At 37.7% G+C, this 22731-nt stretch overlaps 1 protein-coding gene across 5 annotated transcripts in view; it reads left to right on the forward strand.

Annotated features, from left to right (window-relative positions):
• PCNX1 (pecanex 1) overlaps positions 1-22731 on the forward strand; it is a 184519-nt gene that overhangs the window by 8767 nt on the left and 153021 nt on the right. For all 5 annotated transcript variants that reach the window (XM_024998104.2, XM_024998106.2, XM_024998105.2 and 2 more), the window contains exon 2: positions 21462-21670. In XM_024998104.2, coding sequence (XP_024853872.1) covers positions 21462-21670 — 209 coding nt within the window. The remainder of the gene's footprint in view (positions 1-21461; positions 21671-22731) is intronic.

Consider the following 22731-nt stretch of genomic DNA (forward strand, 5'->3'; position numbering starts at 1 on the left):
ATCTTTACTTGGAGTTATCAGTGATGGAGGACAATCCAGGCCACAGGGTAGAAGATCTGGGGAGAAAATACAGTTCCTCAAGAGAAGGGGCGTGGTTAGAACGCCAGAGCCCAAGAGCAGTTAAAAATCAGCAAAGGAAGCAAGAAGGCAGAAGGAAAATGAAGAGAGGAACCTATAGCAGAAGCCAAGAAAAAAATTTTTGAAAAGAAGAAAATGGTCAAAAATGCCAATGGTCAAAGAAAATGGTCAAAAATTGGTCTCCTGACAGGTAGTATTAATTTAATTTTCATCAGCAGTATTGAGAGTACTTGTCTTCCCACCTCTATTCAACATTTTGCAAAAAAAAGTGTTATTGTCATAAATTTCTTTGTCAGTGGAATGTTGAATAAACCATTTACGTAATTTTCTGTTTGGGCTAATAGAATTTCTCATAAAGTACTTTTTAATACATTTTTTTTTTAGTCCAAACTAAAGATGTTTACTGCACTAATATATGGCACAAAACAATTTTTATTGGATTTTTCCTCTTCTCTGTACTCAGATAATTTCCACAGTAGGTAATTGTTAAACAAGCAGAAATGTTTTGAGAGGAAGTTGATTGCTTCTTTCTGTTATTTTATCCGAGTTAAATCAAATGGTTTTCCTGTATCTCTGTGCATACCTGGGGAGGCAGAGAATTATTTTGTAGGTGAGCTAGGACTCCTGGGTTAACAGGGTAGTCACACTAGGATGGCTAGAGTGGTGGTATGGAAAAGGGCAGATTACAGCAAATATTCTGTAGATTTTACTATACTGTTAACTTCTTTAGCAGATGAATTGCTGATGAATTTTACCAAACCACATTGGAATAGTTACTGCTTCTGATTCCTCTGCTTGTCACCCTAAAAGTTGATTAAATGCTTTCTTTGCTAGAATGATAAAACAGTTCATTCTTTCTTTCCTTCCTTTATCTTCAGAACCTTAGGAGTTGCATGTTTTATAACTTGTACCATGGGTACTAGTCTCTGTTGCTTAATGTTATGGTAAGAAAGAAAAGAAAACTTAGCAGAAAGCAAGCCATTTCCTTTTGAGGTTTTAAGGGGAAAAGAAGTCCTATTTGTAGAGCTTAGTACAAACCAAATAAGAGCCCTGAGTGCCAGCTGCCCTGAGAATAGGCAGGAATATTAGTCACAAATTGGAGAAGTTTGAATTGTGTATCTGGCTGTTTTCCTAATCCTCCTCACTCCTTGAATGTTGTCTAGACATAAACTGAACAGATTCAAGCACTGTAGTTATCATCTTGAAAACTTTGTATTTTGAAATAGTCTTAGCTTTACAGAAAAGTTGGCAAAAACAGTAAAGAGAGTTGTTACATACCCTTTGTCCAGCTTCCTCTAATATTAAAATTGTACATAGCCATGGTGCATTTGTCAAAATGGAGAAATTATCATTGGTATGTGTAGTACTATTAATGAATCATGGACATTATTTGGATTTCACCAGTTTTTCCATTAACGTCCCTTTTCTGTTTCAGGATCCAGCCTAGGATTCTATATTGCATTTGTATCATTTTCTTTAATATGGCTTTCTTTCTGTTTTCTCTTGCCATTCCTCTATTCTTTGAGGAATTTTACAGTTTATAACAATCAAATTGTCTTAAAAGAAAAATTAGTAAAAGTTTTTATGTCTGTGCTAGGTACATTTTAGATGGACAGAAGAGTATTTTGAATGATTTTTAAATCATGCATTGACCATTGACCTATGTGAGGCTATTTTTAATTGAAATATTTTATATATGGTATGAAATAATTCTAAAGATGAAAAAGATTTGAGACCCCATTCACGCAAAACAGACACTGGTGTCCATTTAATGCTGTTTCCCTAATTTATAAATTAGAAGCAGTGGGACAAATGCATAACCATGTTCCGCAGTAGATTGTGAGTAATCTCCTCTGTGTCATAAAGTGTTCAGGAATTGGAAGGAGGATGCATCATTTCCTAGAAGGCTTTATGCAGAGAGTTTATACATTCACAGCCTTAACTATATACTGGGCCCTGTGTTAGGCCTTATGGTGGGGGACCTTTATGAAGTTTATTTCTGCTGAAACATCATTGCCCATAGTCTTGCCACCAGGCAAATGAATCTTCGCTCTGTGGAAAAGACTTTTTAGTGAAAGAATACCTGTTCTTGGGTGTAATGGTTTGCTCTGCTGTCAAGTTTTTTATTGTAATATATCCAGCCTATTAAGGCTTTCTTAAGCTTTGTTTAATCATTCAAAGTTACAGTTCCTAGAATTTATAAAACTTAACATGCTATCTAATATGGGTAGTGTTTTGTTGCTTTGCCTTTGATTTGGTAATCTTACACAACTACCGACAAATGTTCATAGCATCGTTTTTGTTCACATCATAACGCAGTGTCAGTGTTGCTCAGACTTTCATTGTGGATCTGTCTTGGCTTTCTTTCTTGTTAAAGAATATCTGTAGGTAAACTGCTGAAAGTCAAAGTAACTAAAATCACAGAAATGCACCACATAGCTCTTCACACTGTTGTAGGCATTGGCAGGTGGCTTTTAGTTAATCATAACTTTATATATTTTTGCTGACTAGTCGGGTGAGAATTAGAATTCTCCACGGGATGATTTTAAGCTACCTGCCCTCCACTCCCCTGCTCATTCTGAGTACCTGCTCATCTCTTTTCCTTCTCTAACAAAATGCATGTCATAACACAGGAGTGGGGCTGATGTTGAGCTACTCCTGAGTCAGCCTTCTTTGTTTTGTTTTTAAAGGAAGTTACTCAGCAGCTTTAGAAGATTATTAGGAATTCTTTTTATTTTCCTGACTAATGTTTGTCATGACACCCCACTTGAGAATTGCTGGCCTGCCCTATGACTCAGGCTTCTACACAAGGGATAACACAGAGCTGCCTTTACTTTTCCTCTTTAAAAAAAAAAGCTCACCATGTGATAGCTGGGGATTAATGTACCTGCATTCTTATTGTGCTTTACTCCAATAAATCACTGTCTAGGGGAATTTCCAGATATGTGTATTTTGGAAAGCCACTCTACCTAGATGTACCAACAGAAAAAGCCTGTAGATGATTGCTCATGAACACCTCCTGCCAACAGTCACTACCTGGGCAGCGTTAGCCTACTATTCGTGACTGTCTGAAAACGCCTTGTTGATTCCTGCTGAGGTTGCTGCTTTAAGTCAGCGCCTTTTTTCCAGCAGTGAGTGAATTACTGAATAATTTTGATTCTGGCTGAAATAGAGGCTTCTATGGTACTGATAATAGTAACACTTATATGGTGCTTTTTACCCGTTATAATCCTTGAGCGCATTTCACCCTCTAGTTAAAAAACCGTTAGGTTTTTATCATGAAAATAATATTAGTTATAGAAATTGTTCCAGGTAGTACTCAAGTATATAGAGTCCAAAATAAAAGTACATATAGTCCAAAGTAAGGGTTCAAAGTAAAAGCAAACGCTGCTGTGGCAATACTGTGGTACACATTTGTATATTTAAGGTTTTAGTTGTGGAAATTTTACAGCATAAGTCTCTAGAAAAATTGCTGGGTCAAAGTATGTACATTTCAAATTAAACTAGATGTCCGATTATACCTCAGAAAATGTTACACCAGTTTATATTCTCAATAGTGTATGTGAAAGGACTTACTGCTCTTTGTTTTCACCAACATTATTAGTCTTTTTTGATGTTTTGATTTTGTAAAATGGCATCATGTTTTAATTTGCATTTCCTTATTAATAGGTTCTTTGAATATCTTTTTATAGGTTTAGTAGACATTTATATCTCTTTTCTTTCAGCTATCTGTTGTGTCCTTTATCCTTTTTTGTAAGTCATGTTCTTTTTTTGGTCAAATAATCCTTTATTATTTTAGTCATGTTCTTTCTAAGTGGTTTTGAGAGCCCTTTGTATATATAGAAATTAGCTCTTTATTATGTATTAAAAATTTCCCCTAATACGTCTTTTATCTGTATGATTGAGTTTTTTGAGCATATAAATTTAACTTTTTTTTTTTTTAATTTAACATTTGTAGTAGTCACATTTGCAACTTTTCTTCATGTGATAAAGACCTTCCCTGTTAACAATTTGTTAAAAAAATATTCATGTTTTTGTCTAATAATTTTTAAATTTAAAAATAAATTTGCCTGGTTAAAAAAGAAACTCTTAAGTCACCCTTTTGTATCTGCCACCATCTTCCCAGTTTTCACCTGCACTGCCTCCCATAAGAAACCACTGTGAGTAGTTTCTTCTGAATCCCATTACAGCATATGGATTCGAATTCAAACGTCTGTCTCCCTCTCCTATCACTCCACTCTATATATTGCCTCCCTTCCCTTAATAGATCTTACACATCTGTGCGTCAGTACCAAAAGGGCTTTTCAGTTTTTTATTTAAATTAACATACAGCATTATACTAATTTCAGGTGTGCAGCATAATGTTTGAATATTTGTGAATATATTGTGAAGTGATCACCACAGTAAGGCTAGTTAACATCTTTTACCATATGTAGTTAGAAATTTTTTTTTCTAGTGATGACAACATTTAAGATTTACTCTCCTAGGAACTTTCAAATACGTGATAACGGTAATATTAACTGTAATCACCTGTCATTATATCCTTATGATATTTTATAGCTGGAAAATTGTACCTTTTGATCCCTTTCACCCATTTGAGCCACTGTCTACCCCCACCTCTGGCAACCATCAAATCTATTCACTATATCTGTGATCTGTTTTTGTTTTGCTTTGTTTTTAGACCGTATATGAGATTGTACAGTATTTGTCTTTCTCTTTCTGATTTATTGTCTTTAGCATTTTGCCATCGAGGTCTATCCATGTTGTTTCAGATGACAAATTTCCTTCTTTTTTAAGGCGGACTAGTATTTTATTATATATATATACACACACACACCCCCCCACACACACGCACCCACACATACCACATTTTCTTTATCCATTCATCCAGTGATGGACATGTAGGTTGCTTTCATGAATTGGGCGTTATAAATAATGCTGCAGTGAACATGAAAATGCATATATCTTTTTCAGTTAATATTTTTGTTTTCTTCAGATAAATACATAGAAGTGGAATTACTGGATCATATGGTGGTTCTGTTTTTAAGTTTTGGAGGCACCTCTGTGTACTGTTTTCCATAGTGACTGTAACAGTTTATGTTCTCTTCAGCAGTGCTCAAGGGTTCCCTTTTCTCCACATCCTTGTTAACACTTGCTATTTATTGTCTTTTTGATAATAGCCATTTCTGAAAGTGTGAGGTGATATCTCATTGTAGTTTTGATTTACATTTCCCTGCTGATTAGTGATATTGAACACCTCATATTGAGTATGAAAATGTACTTGTTGGCCATCTAGATATCTTTGAAAAAGTGTCTTTTCAGACTCATTTTTACATTGAAAAAAAAATTTTTTTTTTGCTGTCATATGAGTTCCTTGTATGTTTTGAATATTAATTCCTTACCAGACATGATTTGTAAATATTTTCTTTTTGTTGATGATTTCCTTTGCTGTGCAGAAGTGTTAGTTCGATGTAACCCCACTTTTTTTTTTTTGGTTTTGTTGCCTTTGTTTTCCATATCAAACACAAAATATCATTAAGATCTATGTCAGGGAGCTTAACCTTTGTTTTTTTCCTAAGAGTTTTATGGTTTCAGATCTTATGTGCAAGTCTTTAATCCATTATGAGGTAGTTTTTTTGTGTGGTGTAAGGTAGCAGTCCAGTTTCATTCTTCTCCATGTGGTTGTCCAGTTTCCCAACACCATTTATTGAAGAGACTGTTCTTTCCTCATTGTCTATTCTTAGCTTCTTTGTTGTAAAATTAATTGGCCATAAAAGTGTGGGCTTATTTTGGTGCTCTGTTCTGTTCCGTAGATTAACGTGTCTGTTTTTATACCAATACCATACTGTTTTGATTACTTTAGCTTTGTAATATAGTTTGGAAGCAAGTTTTGCCTGCATAGTGATGCCTCCAGCTTTGTTTGTCTTTCTTAAGATTGCTTTGGCTATGTTAAGATTGCTTTGGCTATTTGGAGTCCCTTTTGATTCCAGATCAATTTTAGGATTGTTCTATTTCTGTGAAAAATGCCATTGGAATTTTGTTAGGGATCGCTTTGATTCTTTAGGTTGCTTTAGGTAGTATGAGCATTTTAACATTATTAATTCTTTAATCCATAAGCATGAACTCGCTTCCCATTTATTTGTGTCATCCTCACTTCTGTTCTCAGTGTCTTGTAGTTTTCAGTGTGCAGGTCTTTCTTTCCCCTTGTTGAATTTATTCTTAGGTATTTTATTCTGTTGATGTAGTTGTAAATAGAACTGCTCTCGCTAGTAATTCTAATAATGTTTTGAATAAAAGTGGTGAGAGTGGGCATCCTTCTCTTGATCTTAGTGGAAAAGCTTTCAGCTTTTGATGATGTTAACTGTGGGCTTATCATATATGATCTTTATTATGTTGAGGTACATTCCCTCTATACCCACTTTGTTGAATGCTTTTGTCATAAATGAGTGTTTTGTCAAATGCTATTTTTGCATCTATTCAGATGATTATATGATTTTTTACCCTTCATTTTATAAATGTGTAACATATTGATCTGCAGATGTGGAAACATCCTTGCATTTCTATAATAAATTCCACTCATGGTGTATCATCCTTTTAGTGTCTTACTGGATTTGGTTTGCTAATATCTTGTTGAGGATTTTTGCATCTGTGTTCATTTGCCTATAATTTTCTGTCCTTCTGGTGTCTGGTATCAGGGTAGTGCTTGGCTTCCCAGGTGGCACTAGTGGTCAAGAAGCCACCTGCTACTGCAGGAAACGTAAGAGATGCAGGATCAATCCCTGGGTCAGGAAGATCCCTTGCAGGAGGGCACAGCAGCCCACTCCAGCATTCTTGCCTGGAGAATCGCATGGATGTAGGATCCTGGCAGGCCATAGTGTTGCAAAGAGTTGGACACGACTGAAGCGACGTGCAGTGCACAACGCTGGCCTCATAAAGTGAGTTTGGAAGTATTCCTTCATCTTGTGTGTTTTCGAAGAGTTTGAGAAAGATTGGTATTAATTTTCTAAATGTTTGGTAGAATTCACCAGGGAAGCTGTCTGGTCCTGAACTTTTGCTGGGCTCAGTTGTTTTTTGTTTTAGTTGCATAGTATTCTGTTGCATGGGTATATTATTGATCATGTTCCCTGCTGATAGATATTTGTTTGTAGCCGTTTGCTAGCACAAACCATGCTGCAGTAAATAATTTGCACAGATGTTATCTTACATGTGTCTAGATACAACGTTAAGATATTTATCCTAGATGTGAGATTGGTTGGTCAAAGGGATAACTGCTTTTTTCCAAAGATAGTGCTAAGTTGCCCTCCAGGGGTTTACTTATCACTTTCCATGCCTGCAGGCAATGTATTAGAGTGCCTGTTTGTGCTCCTGTGTACCACAGCTTCACATAGTTTTGGGATTTTAATAGGTAAAAAGTAGTATCCTAGAATAGTTTTAATTGACATTTCTCCCATTTTGGGGTTGAGCATCTTTTCGTAAGCTTATGGAATGAGGTTCGTGACATTGTACAGGAGACAGGGATCAAGACCATTCCCATAGAAAAGAAATGCAAAAAAGCAAAATGGCTGTCTGGGGAGGCCTTACAAATAGCTGTGAAAAGAAGAGAAGAGAAAAGCAAAGGAGAAAAGGAAAGATACAAACATCTGAATGCAGAGTTCCAAAGAATAGCAAGGAGAGATAAGAAAGCCTTCTTCAGCAATCAGTGCAAAGAAATAGAGGAAAACAACAGAATGGGAAAGACTAGGGATCTCTTCAAGAAAATCAGAGATACCAAAGGAACATTTCATGCAAAGATGAGCTCGGTAAAGGACAGAAATGGTATGGACCTAAAAGAAGCAGAAGATATTAAGAAGAGATGGCAAGAATACACAGAAGAACTGTACAAAAAAGATCTTCATGACCCAGATAATCACGATGGTGTGATCACTGACCTAGAGCCAGACATCCTGGAATGTGAAGTCAAGTGGGCCTTAGAAAGCATCACTATGAACAAAGCTAGTGGAGGTGATGGAATTCCAGTTGAGCTGTTCCAAATCCTGAAAGATGATGCTGTGAAAGTGCTGCAGTCAATATGCCAGCAAATTTGGAAAACTCAGCAGTGGCCACAGGACTGGAAAAGGTCAGTTTTCATTCCAATCCCAAAGAAAGGCAGTGCCAAAGAATGCTCAAACTACCACACAATTGCACTCATCTCACACGCTAGTAGAGTAATGCTCAAAATTCTCCAAGCCAGGCTTCAGCAATCTGTGAACCGTGAACTTCCTGATGTGCAAGCTGGTTTTAGAAAAGGCAGAGGAACCAGAGATCAAATTGCCAACATCCGCTGGATCATGGAAAAAGCACGAGAGTTCCAGAAAAACATCTATTTCTGCTTTATTGACTATGCCAAAGCCTTTGACTGTGTGGATCACAATAAACTGTGGAAAATTCTGAAAGAGATGGGAATACCAGGCCACCTGATCTGCCTCTTGAGAAATTTGTATGCAGGTCAGGAAGCAGCAGTTAGAACTGGACATGGAACAAACAGACTGGTTCCAAATAGGAAAAGGAGTTCATCAAGGCTATATATTGTCACCCTGTTTATTTAACTTCTATGCAGAGTACATCATGAGAAATGCTGGACTGGAAGAAACACAAACTGGACCAAGATTGCTGGGAGAAATATCAATAACCTCAGATATGCAGATGACACCACCCTTATGGCAGAAAGTGAAGAGGAACTCAAAAGCCTCTTGATGAAGGTGAAAGAGGAGAGTGAAAAAGTTGGCTTAAAGCTCAACATTCAGAAAACAAAGATCACGGCATCCAGTCCCACCACTTCATGGGAAATAGATGGGGAAACAGTGGAACCAGTGTCAGACTTTATTTTTCTGGGCTCCAAAATCACTACAGATGGTGACTGCAGCCATGAAATTAAAAGACGCTTACTCCTCGGAAGGAAAGTTATGACCAACCTAGACAGCATATTCAAAAGCAGAGACATTACTTTGCTAACAAAGGTTCGTCTAGTCAAGGCTATGGTTTTTCCTGTGGTCATGTATGGATGTGAGAGTTGGACTGTGAAGAAGGCTGAGTGCCTAAGAATTGATGCTTTTGAACTGTGGTGTTGGAGAAGACTCTTGAGAGTCCCTTGGACTGCAAGGAGATCCAACCAGTCCATTCTGAAGGAGATCAGCCCTGGGATTTCTTTGGAGGGAATGATGCTAAAGCTGAAACTCCAGTACTTGGGCCACCTCATGCGAAGAGTTGACTCATTGGAAGAGACTCTGATGCTGGGAGGGATTGGGGGCAGGAGGAGAAAGGGATGACAGAGGATGAGACAGCTGGATGGCATCACTGTCTTGATGGACATGAGTTTGAGTGAACTCTGGGAGTTGGTGATGGACAGAGGGAGGCCTGGTGTGCTGCGATTCATGGGGTCACAAAGAGTCGGACACGACTGAACGACTGAACTGAACTGAACTGATCTTTAGGACTGACTGGTTTGATCTCCTTGCAGTCCAAGGGACTGTCAAAAGTCTTCTCCAGCACCACAGTTCAAAAGCATCAATTCTTCAGTGCTCTGTCTTTTTTATGGTCCAGGTCTCACATCCATACACGATTACTGGTAAAGCCATAGCTTTGACTATATGGACCTTTGTCGCTACATTGTTCAAATATTATTAACAACATTGAATAGTTGTTTTATTATATGCCCATGCACTATCTCCTTTCAAGTTTTCTCACTTAATACTTATTGTAGCTCTGTGAAATGAAGATACCGTTACTATCCCTGTTTTTCTAGTGAGGAAACAAAGGCTCCTAGAAGTTAAACCACTGGTTCAAGGTTATACAGACTGCCTCTGTTGTTTCTTCCCTTTGGCCTCAAGATGACCATCACGGTCACTTTGCACCATGCTCTTCTACAGTCATGCAAGATACTCTTCTGATTAATCTGTGTCTGAAAGCCTTCTTGTGATTGACTGGGGTGAACTAAGTGTCCCCGGATCTTTTTCAGTATTTATTCTGAGTCTAGAACTCTCAGAGCTGCCCTTGAAATCACCATCTAATTATATCTTTAATCTTGGCTCCCCTTCTGAACTAGCATATTATGTGAATACATTGGAAGCCCATTATAAATCTCCTGCAATTTAGTTGTGGTTCTCAGTGAGATAATTTGTCTTACTCATCATTTTGGAGGGAGGGCTGAGTTAGCCAGATTTTGTAGCATGTACAGGCGTACTTCATTTTGTTGTGGCTTCCCTTTATTATGCTTCATAGGTATTGTATTTTTTCACATGTTGAAGGTTTGTGGCAACCCGTTCAGCAAGTCCGTTGGCACCATTTTTCCAACAGTGTTGTTTTCTTGTGTCCCTGTATCATGTTTTGGTAATTCGCACATTATTTCACAATTTTCATTATTACTAAATTTTTTATTATGATCAGTGATATTTGATGTTACTTTTGTAAGAAGATTATGACTTGCTGAAGTCTTAGATTATGGTTAGCATTTTTTAGCAATAAAGTATTTTTAAATTAAGGTATGTGCTTTTTTTTAGACATAATACTATTTCACAGTTAATAGACTACAGTATAGTGTGTATATATATATATATATATGGGAAACCAAAAAATTCATGTGGCTTACTTCACTGTGTTGTTCACTTTATTATAGTGGTCTGAAACTAAACCTACAATATCTATAAGGTATGCCTGTATTATCAATGGGTTTTGTTAAAATTTAATATCCTTTCACTTATTGGTCTTATGCGGGCCTTTTCCCCTGCTGTGTTTACTTAAAATACTATTTGTTTTTGCCATTGCTGCTGCTATCACATGTGCTTCTTCACTTCAGCTACAGAGATGCAGCATTTGCTGTCTGTTTAAATCCTGTCCATTCCAGTTTTTTATGAACAAAATCTGAAATTGTTGTCCTCATGAATATGTAAGTAGCAGCAAGAGGCACAGTTATTTCAAGGGCTGGAACTTTTTTGGAAAGAGTTCCCAGCTTTCATACCCTCTCTGGGTGTGCAGCCCGCCATCACCTCTCTGTATTCACCAACCTGGAAACTCTCGGAACTTCATACTATTGGGATGTTATGGAGATTGCCTCACACAGGCCTGATCAGTTATTAACTCCATTTCCAGCCCTTTTCAAACCGTATGGAGCTTGAAGGATGAGGCTGAAAATCCCAAGCTTCTAATCATGGCTTGGTCTTTCTGGTGACCAGCCCCAATTCAGGAGCCCACCCAGAGTCACCTCTTTAGAAAACAGGCCTTTCTATCACCCAGGAAATTCCAAGGGATTTACATGTGAGGAATGAGAGTGACAGATGCTCTTTGTGCCCTTTTCATTTAGGAAATCAAAAGTGTTTAGGAGTTCTGTGCAGGAACCAGGGACAGAAACCAATATATGTATATTTTATTATTTCACAGGGAACACTTAGGGGGAAAATGTCTCAACGACTCCTTAAGATGGCAGCAATGAAAAAAAAGTTACCATTGCCTTGGAAGGAGACTGTCTACTTATAATGGTTAAAAACTCAGGTTCTCAACCACTGAAGTTAGACTGGATGTAAATCCTGTTTTTGCCAGTTTACCAGCTACAGACAATGACTTCATAAGCCTTGAAGTTTTCCTATTTGTAAGAGATGTAGACAGTGATAGTACTTTCTTCAAAGGATTGTTGTGAGACAGATACTTTGCCATTTTAAGCACGTAGCACTTGGTAAAAGCATAGTCATTCTCCTAAGATGCTCCAGGAGAGAGAAAGGATCTTATTTATTGCAGTGTAGCTGGGGCTTAAATCGGTACTCGATAAATGTATGTTGAGTGAATGAATAAAACTCTTATTCCTTGAGTTGAGTGTGTCATTTACCATTATGGAAACTGAGGAAGTGGCAGCAGTAAGATAAACTGTACTTCCCTTCATTCTTTTTTTCTGTTGGGCAGCTTTCATATTTACCCACGTAAACTCTGGTGTGTGATACATTGCCTATTTGAGCATTTACTTTTAAACTAGAAATGGATTATATAGCATGCAATACCATCATTCTGTTTCAAGCCAGTTGAGTGAGTTCAGGGCAAGAATGATAGATGCATTCTGTTAATACTCTTAAGAGAGCTAGTATACTTTTTTTTAAAAAATTTTGGCTGTGCCGGGTCTTCCTTGCCATATGGATGGGCTTTCTCTACTTGCAGCAAGTGGGGCTCCTCTCGAGTTGCTGTGTGTGGGGCTTCAGTAGTCGCAGTGCGTGGGCTCTGTAGTTGTGACTCATGGGCTTAGTTGCCCTGTGACAAGTGGGATCTTCCCAGAGCAGGGATCAAACCTGTGGCCCTACATTGCAAGGTGATTCTTAACCACTGGGCCACTAGGGAAATTTGCTAGTATACTTTTAATTTGTAAATCTTAACTGACTTTCATTCTTGTGTTAGATCTCAACTTGCAATTTATTGCATTCTGTTTTTAGTGAAACATGAAAGAATATACAATCAAATAATAATGCTTGATAACCTATTTTTTGTGTATTCATATTTTATTTAAAAATATTTTTATTGATCCTTGTGGTTTTCCTATGGCTTAATGCTTTTGTTACTGAATTACATCTTTTGATTTTTAAGCCTTAAATCTGAACCATTGTTATTTGTGCTTATATTGTACCCTACTTTTATAGGAGTATGGCTATTAAGTGCACAAAGAATTCCATTATTTTTCATATATTTGCCTCTAAGATAATCTCACTGAATATACCCTGAACTGTTGTGTTTTTTTTGAGGTATAGTAAAAAGATAATGACCTAGCTTCTATTCTTCAGAATCGCAAAGTCATGTGATAGATTTCTTATTTTCACTTACTATAAATTCTAAAAAATTATTTCAATAGAATATATCAGAGACAGAATAAAGAAATAGGTTAAGCAGTTTAAGTTGGACTTTATGAGATAGCTTCTGATCCTCATATTTACCATATGATTAATTTTTTTATCAGTTTACTCAGGGATTTACTTAGACTGATTAAACTATTAAAAGAATGACTCATACAACAGAATGTCAAGTTAACTAACTTACAAAAGGAGATATGAATCAAGATGGTTCTTAGTATAGGATACCCCATTCTTTTTCCAGGATGGTTAGGTTTACTCAGAAAAATATATGTAAAGCAAAACATTGGTACCTTTCCAAAAACAGACACACAGATCAATAGAAATAAGTCCTTGCATTTATGGTCAATTAATCTATGACAAACGAGTCAACACTATACAAGGGAGAAAAGGCAGTCTCTTCCAAGTGGTACTCAGAAAATTGGACAGCTGAAGTTCAAATGGATTAAAGACCTAAGTGTAAGACTGGATACTATCAAACTCCTAGAGGAAAATATTGGCAGACACTCTCTGACATAAATTGCAGCAGTATTTTTTTGGATCTGTCTTCCTAATGTAAAGGAAATACGAGCAAAAATAAACAAATGGGACCTAATTAAAATTGTTTGCACAGCAAAGAAAACCACCATCACAACAAAAAGATAGCCTACTGAATGGGAGAAAATATTTGCAAGTGATATGACTGGTAAGGGATTAATATCCAACATATATAATCAGCTCATACAACTCAGTGCAAAATAAACCCCAAAACCCAGCCTAATTAAAAAATGGGCAGAAGAACCAAATAGACATTTTTCCAAAGAGGAAATGTAGATGGCCGATAGGCACATGAAAAGTTGCTCAACATTGCTGATCTTCAGGGAAATGCAAATCACAGCCACCATGAAATATCACCTCACACCTGTCGAGATGACTGTCATCAGAAAGAAGACACATAACAAATATTGGTTAGAATGTGGAGAAAAGGAAACTCTAGTACATTGTTGGGAGAAGGCAATGGCACCCCACTCCAGTACTCTTGCCTGGAAAATCCCATGGACGGAGGAGCCTGGTAGGCTGCAGTCCATGGGGTCGCTAAGAGTCGGACACGACTGAGCGACTTCACTTTCCCTTTTCACTTTCATGCACTGGAGGAGGAAATGGCAACCCACTCCAGTGTTCTTGCCTGGAGAATCCCAGGGACGCCATCTATGGGGTCGCACAGAGTTGGACCACGACTGTAGTGACTTAGCAGTACATTGTTGGTGGGAATGTAAATTGGTACAGCCATGGTGGAAAACAGTATGGAAGTTTCTCAAAAAACCTAAAACCAGAACTGCTGTGTGACCCAGTAGTTGCTCTTCTGTGTGTATTTCTTAAAAAAAAAACCAAAACACTGATTTGAAAATATGTATCCTAATGATGATAGCATTGTTTATAATAGCCAAGATATGGAAGCAACCTAAGAATCCAACAGATGAATGGATAAAGAAGGAGTGGTGTATATATATACGCAATGAAATACTACCTAGCCATAAAAAAAGAATGAAAATGTGCCTTTTGCAGCAATATGAATGGACTTGGAGGGCATTATACTAAGTGAAATAAGTCAAGACAGAGAAAGAGAAGTACTATATAATATCACTTACATGTAGGATCTAAAAAATAAAGCAGACTAGTGAGTGTCACAAAGACTCACAGATAATAGAAGATAAACTATTAGTTACCAATAGGGGTAGGGGGGCAATATAAAGGTAGAGGAGTGAGAGGTACAGTCTGTTGGGTGTAAGATAGGCTCAGCGATATATTGTACCACATGGGGAATATGGCCAATATTTTGTAATAACTGTAAATGAAAAATAACCTTTAAAAATTATAAAAAAATTGTTTTAAATTAAAAACAAAACATTACTGCCTCTCAATTTATGTTCTAATAATTTCATTTGAGTTTTTTTTTTTTTTTTTGTAAAGGAAAAAAAGATCACTTTCAAAATATTACTGCTCATTGACAACATACCTGGCCTGTTAAGAGCTCAGCTAGAGATGTACAATGATATTCATGTTTTTTTCATATTTACTAACACAGTAGCCATTCTGCAGCCCATGGATCAAGAATAATTTCTAAATTCAATTCTCATTATTTAAGAAATACATTTCTTAAGACTATAGTTGCCATAAATAGTGATTTCTCTCATGACTCACTTTATTGCAGTGCTCTAAATTCAAACCTATGATAGCTCTGAGGTATGCCTGTGTAAGTATAGATTCATATAGGTATGCCTATGTAAGGCTAGATTCTACCACACAACTGTCCCTCAACAAAGAAAGAATTTCCATATTATCTGAAATATTGCCTGCTGCTTGCTTGCTTGCTTACTTATTTTCCCCAGTTGCTTTATTGTGTTTTCAACAACATGGTTTTCTAAGTCCTAAAAAATTTAGTATAGTTGTGGTAACTATAACTATGAGAGTTTGTTGTTGTTTAGTCACTAAGTCATGATCGACTGTTGCAACTGCAAGTTTTGAATGCCATAATGAATTATTAACGATAAAACAATGTATGTTACTCAGTTATGGAGATCAGTTCAGTTCAGTTCAGTTGCTCAGTCGTGTCTGACTGTTTGCGACCCCATGAATCGCAGCACGCCAGGCCTCCCTGTCCATCACCAACTCCCAGAGTTCACTCAGACTCATGTCCATGGAGTCAGTGATGCCATCCAGCCATCTCATGCTCTGTTGTCCCCTTCTCCTCCTGCCCCCAATCCTTCCCAGCATCAGTCTTTTCCAATGAGTCAACTCTTCGCATGAGGTGGCCAAAGTACTGGGGTTTCAGCTTTAGCATCATTCCTTCCAAAGAAATCCCAGGGCTGATCTCCTTCAGAATGGACTGGTTGGATCTCCTTGCAGTCCAAGGGACTCTCGAGTCTTCGCCAACACCACAGTTCAAAAGCATCAATTCTTCCGCGCTCAGCCTTCTTCACAGTCCAACTCTCACATCCGTACCTGACCACAGGAAAAACCATAGCCTTGACTAGACGGACCTTTGTTGGCAAATTAGTGTCTCTGCTTTTGAATATGCTATCTAGGTTGGTCATAACTTTCCTTCCAAGGAGTAGGTGCCTTTTAATTTCATGGCTGCACTCACCATCTGCAGTGATTTTGGGAGCCCAGAAAAATAAAGTCTTGACACTGTTTCCACTGTTTCCCCATCTATTTCCCATGAAGTGATGGGACCGGATGCCATGATCTTCGTTTTCTGAATGTTGAGCTTTAAGCCAGCCTTTTCACTCTCCACTTTCACTTTCATCAAGAGGCTTTTGAGTTCCTCTTCACTTTCTGCCATAAGGGTGGTGTCATCTGCATATCTGAGGTGATTGATATTTCTCCCAGCAATCTCGATTCCAGCTTGTGTTTCCTCCAGTCCAGCGTGTCTCATGATGTACTCTGCGTATAAGTTAAATAAGCAGGGTGACAATATATAGCCTTGACGTACTCCTTTTCCCATTTGGAACCAGTCTGTTGTTCCATGTCCAGTTCTAACTGTTGCTTCCTGACCTGCATATAGGTTTCTCAAGAGGCAGGTCAGGTGGTCTGGTATTCCCATCTCTTTCAGAATTTTCCACAGTTTGTTGTGATCCACACAGTCAAAGGCTTTGGCATAGTCAATAAAGCAGAAATAGATGTTTTTCTGGAACTCTCTTGCTTTTTCCATGATCCAGTGGATGTTGGCAATTTGATCTCTGGTTCCTCTGCCTTTTCTAAAACCAGCTTGAACATCAGGAAGTTCACGGTTCACAGATTGCTGAAGCCTGGCTTGGAGAATTTTGAGCATTACTTTACTAGCGTGTAATATGAGTGCAGTTTTCCGGTAGTTTGAGCATTCTTTGGCATTGCCTTTCTTTGGGATTGGAATGAAAACTGACCTTTTCCAGTCCTGTGGCCACTTCTGAGTTTTCCAAATTTGCTGGCATATTGAGTGCAGCACTTTCACAGCATCATCTTTCAGGATTTGGAATAGCTCAACTGGAATTCCATAACCTCCACTAGCTTTGTTCATAGTGATGCTTTCTAAGGCCCACTTGACCTCACATTCCAGGATGTCTGGCTCTAGGTCAGTGATCACACCATCGTGATTATCTGGGTCGTGAAGATCTTTTTTGTACAGTTCTTCTGTGTATTCTTGCCATCTCTTCTTAATATCTTCTGCTTCTATTAGGTCCATACCATTTCTGTCCTTTATTGAGCCCATCTTTGCATGAAATGTTCCCTTGGTATCTCTAATTTTCTTGAAGAGATCTCTAGTCTTTCCTATTCTGCTGTTTTCCTCTATTTCTTTGCATTGATTGCTGAGGAAGGCTTTCTTATCTCTCCTTGCTGTTCTTTGGAACTCTGCATTCACATGTTTATATCTTTCCTTTTCTCCTTTGCTTTTCTCTTCTCTTCTTTTCACAGCTATTTGTAAGGCCTCCCCAGACAGCCATTTTGCTTTTTTGCATTTCTTTTCCATGGGGATGGTCTTGATCCCTGTCTCCTGTACAGTGTCACGAACCTCAGTCCATAGTTCATTAGGCACTCTATCTATCAGATCTAGGCCCTTAAATCTATTTCTCACTTCCACTGTATAATCATAAGGGATTTGATTTAGGTCATACCTGAATGGTCTAGTGGTTTTCCCTACTTTCTTCAATTTCAGTCTGAATTTGGTAATAAGGAGTTCATGGTCTGAGCCACAGTCAGCTCCTGGTCTTCTTTTTGTTGATACGGAGATAGGAATATGCATTTATGAGATGAACAGAAAAGGAATAAAAATTGTCCTAATAAAACACAAATGGGTATCTGTTATAAACACAGTTTGCAGTAACAACATCATACATATTCAAAATGTAATAATTTAAATGATATATGCCAAAATGATGATAATGTGCTGTGTAAGCCTATGTTAGATAACTCATTATGGCTTTTTTTTTTCATGATGGCTTTTAGTTAGATAACTAAAGATATATGTAAATGAACTGAACAAAATTGTTTTATGAAACAGGAGGGTAGAAATAGAGTGGTAAAGAACCCACCTGTTAGTGCCGGAGAAGTAGGAGATGCAGGTTCCATCCCTGGGTTGGGAAATCGCCTGGAGGCAGGCCTGGCAACCCTCTTCAGTATTCTTGCCTGGAGAATCCCATGGACAGAGGAGCCTGGTGAGCTACAGTCCACGGGGTGACAAAGAGTCGGACACGCCTTAAGCAACTCAGCCTGCACTCAAGTATAACATTTTAACTAAAGACATTGACTTTGACCAGAATTTACAGATTCAGATCATCTAATAGCTTTTTCTTTTCTTGTTGGGAAAATTTAAAGTATAGAAAAATTCCTATAAAATATGGAAGATAATTTTAGTCCATCAGTAGACAGCCTTACTTTTATTTCTTAGGACTTTTATTCCCTCCCTTATTTTTCGCATTTGTGCTCTGTCTTCTTGTATATGTTTTAAGCTGCCTATCTTTACTCCTAACACATGTATATTGATGGTGGCCTGTATGTACTGTATATATTACTTTGGTCTCTTTCCAGCTTGTTGATATGTATTTTTTAATGTTGCTTTCCTAAGCACATTCTACTGTAGATAAAAATGTAAATACAAGTACATGTTTTATTTTAGAGTGACATAAATATAAAATGCAAGTGTAAACAGAAAAAGATTTAGTATTTTTAATAGTTCTATTCATATTAAAATAGTATGTAGATAAAATTCTAACGTGCAGAAATACATATGTGTGTATGTGTTAGTCACTCAGTCGTGTCCGACTCTTTGCAACCCCACGGTCTGTAGCCCACCAGCCTTCTCTGTCCATGGGATTCTCCAAGCAAGAATACTGGAGTGGGTTGCCATTCTCTTTTCCCGGGTATCTTCCTAACCCAGGAATCGAACCTAGGCCTTCTGCATTGTAGGCAGATTATTTACTGTCTGAGCTTCCTGGAGAGGGCAGGAATATGGGTAGGCTCAAGTTTCAATGGTTCATTTGTAAGCCAGTGCCTTGGGGAAAATATATTCTGAGCTTGTGAGAAGTTCCCAGGTGGCCTGCTGAAATCAATTTGACTATGTAGTTGGAATTATAGAAAATTATATTTTGAGATTTTTTCTTTGGGCATGTATGTCTGAATCTTGACAATGGGAATAGTTTCTTGTCTTCTGCAGCCCCATCCTCTGAAAGGAAAAACTTAACCTGGAATCCTTAACCTCAACCCCCTGAAGGGGACTGTGGCAAGAGGGCTGAATTCCTCAAGCTGTGGTTGTGATACGAGGGCCTTTCTGAGTCCTTTGGGGGCAGCCTCCATGGGAAACCTCTAAGGTTAAAAACATTCCTTTGGGGACTCCACAAGTAATGGGATAAACCCTACTGGAAGCTAATATAGATAGGTGTATTGAAAATACTAGGCAGTTAAAGATATTACTACTTCCTGGTTCTTCTTCCCAGTTCCTTGTAACACTTTCATAAACATCTCCCCCAATACCCACCTACCATGGGGTGCCTTGATGAATGGGATTGTCCTAAAGTTCAGAAGTGACTACCTCACTTACTTGTGCAAAAGTTCTGCCTATGTAGTAAAATACATACTCTTTAGACTAAAAAGATGAGATAAAAATAAAAGAATTCCTTTGGGGATTTTCCTGGAGATCCAGTGGTTAGGACTCCACATTTCAACTGCCATGGCTTGAGTTCAGTCTCTGGTCCGGGAACTGAGATCCTGGGCAGTGTGGCCAAAAAAAAAAAAAAAAAGTCCTTTTCTTTATGACCTAACCTCTTCCTTTACCTCTAATTAATTGTCATTTTCAAGTTTACGGACAATGTTTGGTTACTAAGACCTTCATCTTCCTTTTTCCCCCAGCATTCTCTGTCTGCCGGAAGTGAAAGGTGGTACAGATAGGGAACTGAATTCTGCACTTGGTAGGATTTAGCTTATGCACTTACCTTTCTTTCTTTCTTTTTTTTTTTGGTGAATAAGCCAAAAGAAATTTTCCATTAGGATGATTAAGTAAAGGTAGCATCCCCAAGCTTCAGGTATACCAGTAGAAAAGCTAGATCCCAGTGCCAATTGACTGTCCCACTGTAGCTCTAGAAAAATGGTTCTTAATTCTTCCCCCAGTTGACCCTTTGTGCCCAGCGAAATAGCCACAGGACTGATGGATTTGAGGGTGGACTCTGGGAGGAAGGCAGTCCCCTTGTTATTGCTGTCTAGTTTTTCTTTATCTGGAAAGGTATTAAGGAAAGTTGGTTCAGATATTACTGATGGATGGAATTTATGGTTTAGGACAGGATTAGTACCTATGGTTCACCACCCCATCCCCAGGCATACTGCTTTGAAATTCTGCTAATTTTTGTTTTCATTTGCCAGATTTATTTTTGCTGTTTTATTTTTACTCCCTTTTCTGTTACACAAGGACAGAGCAGACAACTTTAAAGCTAATAAAAATTTAAGTTTCGTTTTTGTCTCCAAATAGACCAATGATTGTTTATGTTGTAGCTCAGTAGAAGCACCAGCTACTTTAGTAGTTGGCAACAAAGATCCCAAACCACACAAGGAGAGAGCCTGGACTTAAAAGAATAATCTGAATGAATTTAGTGTTTTGAACTTGGAAGCAAAACTGCTGTTCAATTTTTTTCTTATAGCTAGATATTGAACTGTGACTTACTATAGGACAGCAAAGAAAGGCCTCAGGGGAATGGTAGTTGTATTACTAGTTACAAATTTATGGTTAAATGCTCTCAGGAAAAATGTCTGATTAAAGGAGATATTGAGAAATATGACCTTCTGGTTAACTCTTTGTTTTGAAAGGCAGACCTGAAATTTTTTCCCCCCAATTCTACAATTTCTCTCATAGTTAATCTATGAGATTAATTATTAACAACTTTTATTTTTTAAGAGACAGTGAGGTCAGCATAGATAGTGAACACAGTGTCTTTACCTTGCTGCCCAAGGAAATGAGTGTGTTTATATCGTAAAAAAAGTTAACAGGGAGCACATAAACAAGGATTATTTATATTTGGAGGACAACCCTGTCTTATTCACATATTATGTAATGTGATACATTAACTCTCTGTTTGGATTATAAGCTTTTTGGCATGAACTTTATTTATACCAGTGCTGTCCACTGGGCATGTAACGTGAGCCATGTAGGTAATTTAAAATTTTCTGGAAGCTGCATTATATATTTTATTTAACCCAATATAATCTAAATATATTTCAACAACTAATATAAAGACTGAGATATTTTGCACCCTTTTTTCCATGCTGAATTTTCAGAACCCATTGTTATTTTACTCTTAGTGCACATCTCAATTCGGGCTAGCCTCATTTCGAGCACTCGCTAGCCATAGGTAGCAAGTGGCTACTGTATTAGATAGTGCTGTCTTATACTTTTACAGTTTAGTGTTAGGAACACAGTCGTTGCTTTGTGTGAGAATGTGTGTGTTTGTTATTTTAGCTACAGATTTCTCTAGTTGAATAAAGTATAAAAGATTTTAAAATGCCTATCTTTTCTTTCTCTTTAAGGCCCTTCCTTCTTCCATGATTATAGTAGCAGTTTATTGTCCTGTGATAGCTGCTGTTTTCATTGTTCTGAAGATGGTCAACTATCGACTCCACAGAGCCCTGGATGCTGGAGAGATTGTAGATAGGAACGCAAATGAGTTCACAGATCAGCGATCCAAAACTGAGCAAGGCAACTGTTCAACACGGAGAAAAGATAGCAATGGCCCGAGGTAAGGAAACTTGTGCCACTCAGTTTTTAAAGATGTACAGTGATGCCTGTGTCCAGTGATGTGATTGTTGTGTCAGGCCTCTTCTGTTCACCTGGTTTTACCAGTATCAATACAGTGACAGGTGTGATTGTCACATTAGACAATAGCAAAGGTGACTATCTGGAGATAAATCGGTATCCTTGGCCTTATTAATGAACAACATGTTTGAATGATAATAATCATAATTGTATAATCATTAAACACACCAAAGACCAAAAGCAGTGGCAAACAAGTTAAAGAAATAATAAAATATGACTTCGTAAATCAAAGCATTTTTCTTATACATATATGTAGTTACATGTATGTACATATACTTATATACTTTTATATAAAATGTGTATGCATCTTAAGTTGTGATGATATTTTACTTGACACTTATAATCTGCAGTGTTCCCTTTATTGTAAATTTTTTTTCAATTTTATATTCTTACCTTAGAAACTTAGCTGTTCCTTCCCTCGACCTTAGCATGACTGATTCCTGTGTAGTGGTAACCCCCTCCTAGAGGCTTTCTTTTCCTGTCTCAGGTAAAATATTCTCCCTGCTGCTCTCAGTCACATTCTACCCTGTTACCTCAGCCTCAGCCAGAGGAATTTAGTTGTTACAGTCAAAAGGTTGTGACTTCATAGAAATAATAGGTGTCCCTATTGTAACTCTTCAATTGTTGCTTTATGAGCATACAACATTTTTAGGCTCATGCAGTCCTCAGAAGCAATTCTATGAGATGGATGCTATTATTATCCCTGACTTACAGATGTGGAAAGTAAGGTGAGAAGGATCAAGTAATCCAGGCATTCAGGCTCTGGAGTCCATGCTTTTAACCACTATGCCATGTTTCCACTCAGTATAATATATTATATCTAGGTAAATAATGCCGTTAAAAGGGGATATTCATCTTCTAAGACAGGGCAGTATTTCTGTGCCATCTTCAGTGCACTTACAGCCTTTGTCCTTTTTCAGTTACATTTTCCTTCATCCCTAACATGATTATCTCATTTGTTCATTGAACAGATTTTTTACTCTT

Source organism: Bos taurus, chromosome 10 (assembly GCF_002263795.3).
Source record: "Bos taurus isolate L1 Dominette 01449 registration number 42190680 breed Hereford chromosome 10, ARS-UCD2.0, whole genome shotgun sequence".
Classification (NCBI taxonomy): domain Eukaryota; kingdom Metazoa; phylum Chordata; class Mammalia; order Artiodactyla; family Bovidae; genus Bos; species Bos taurus.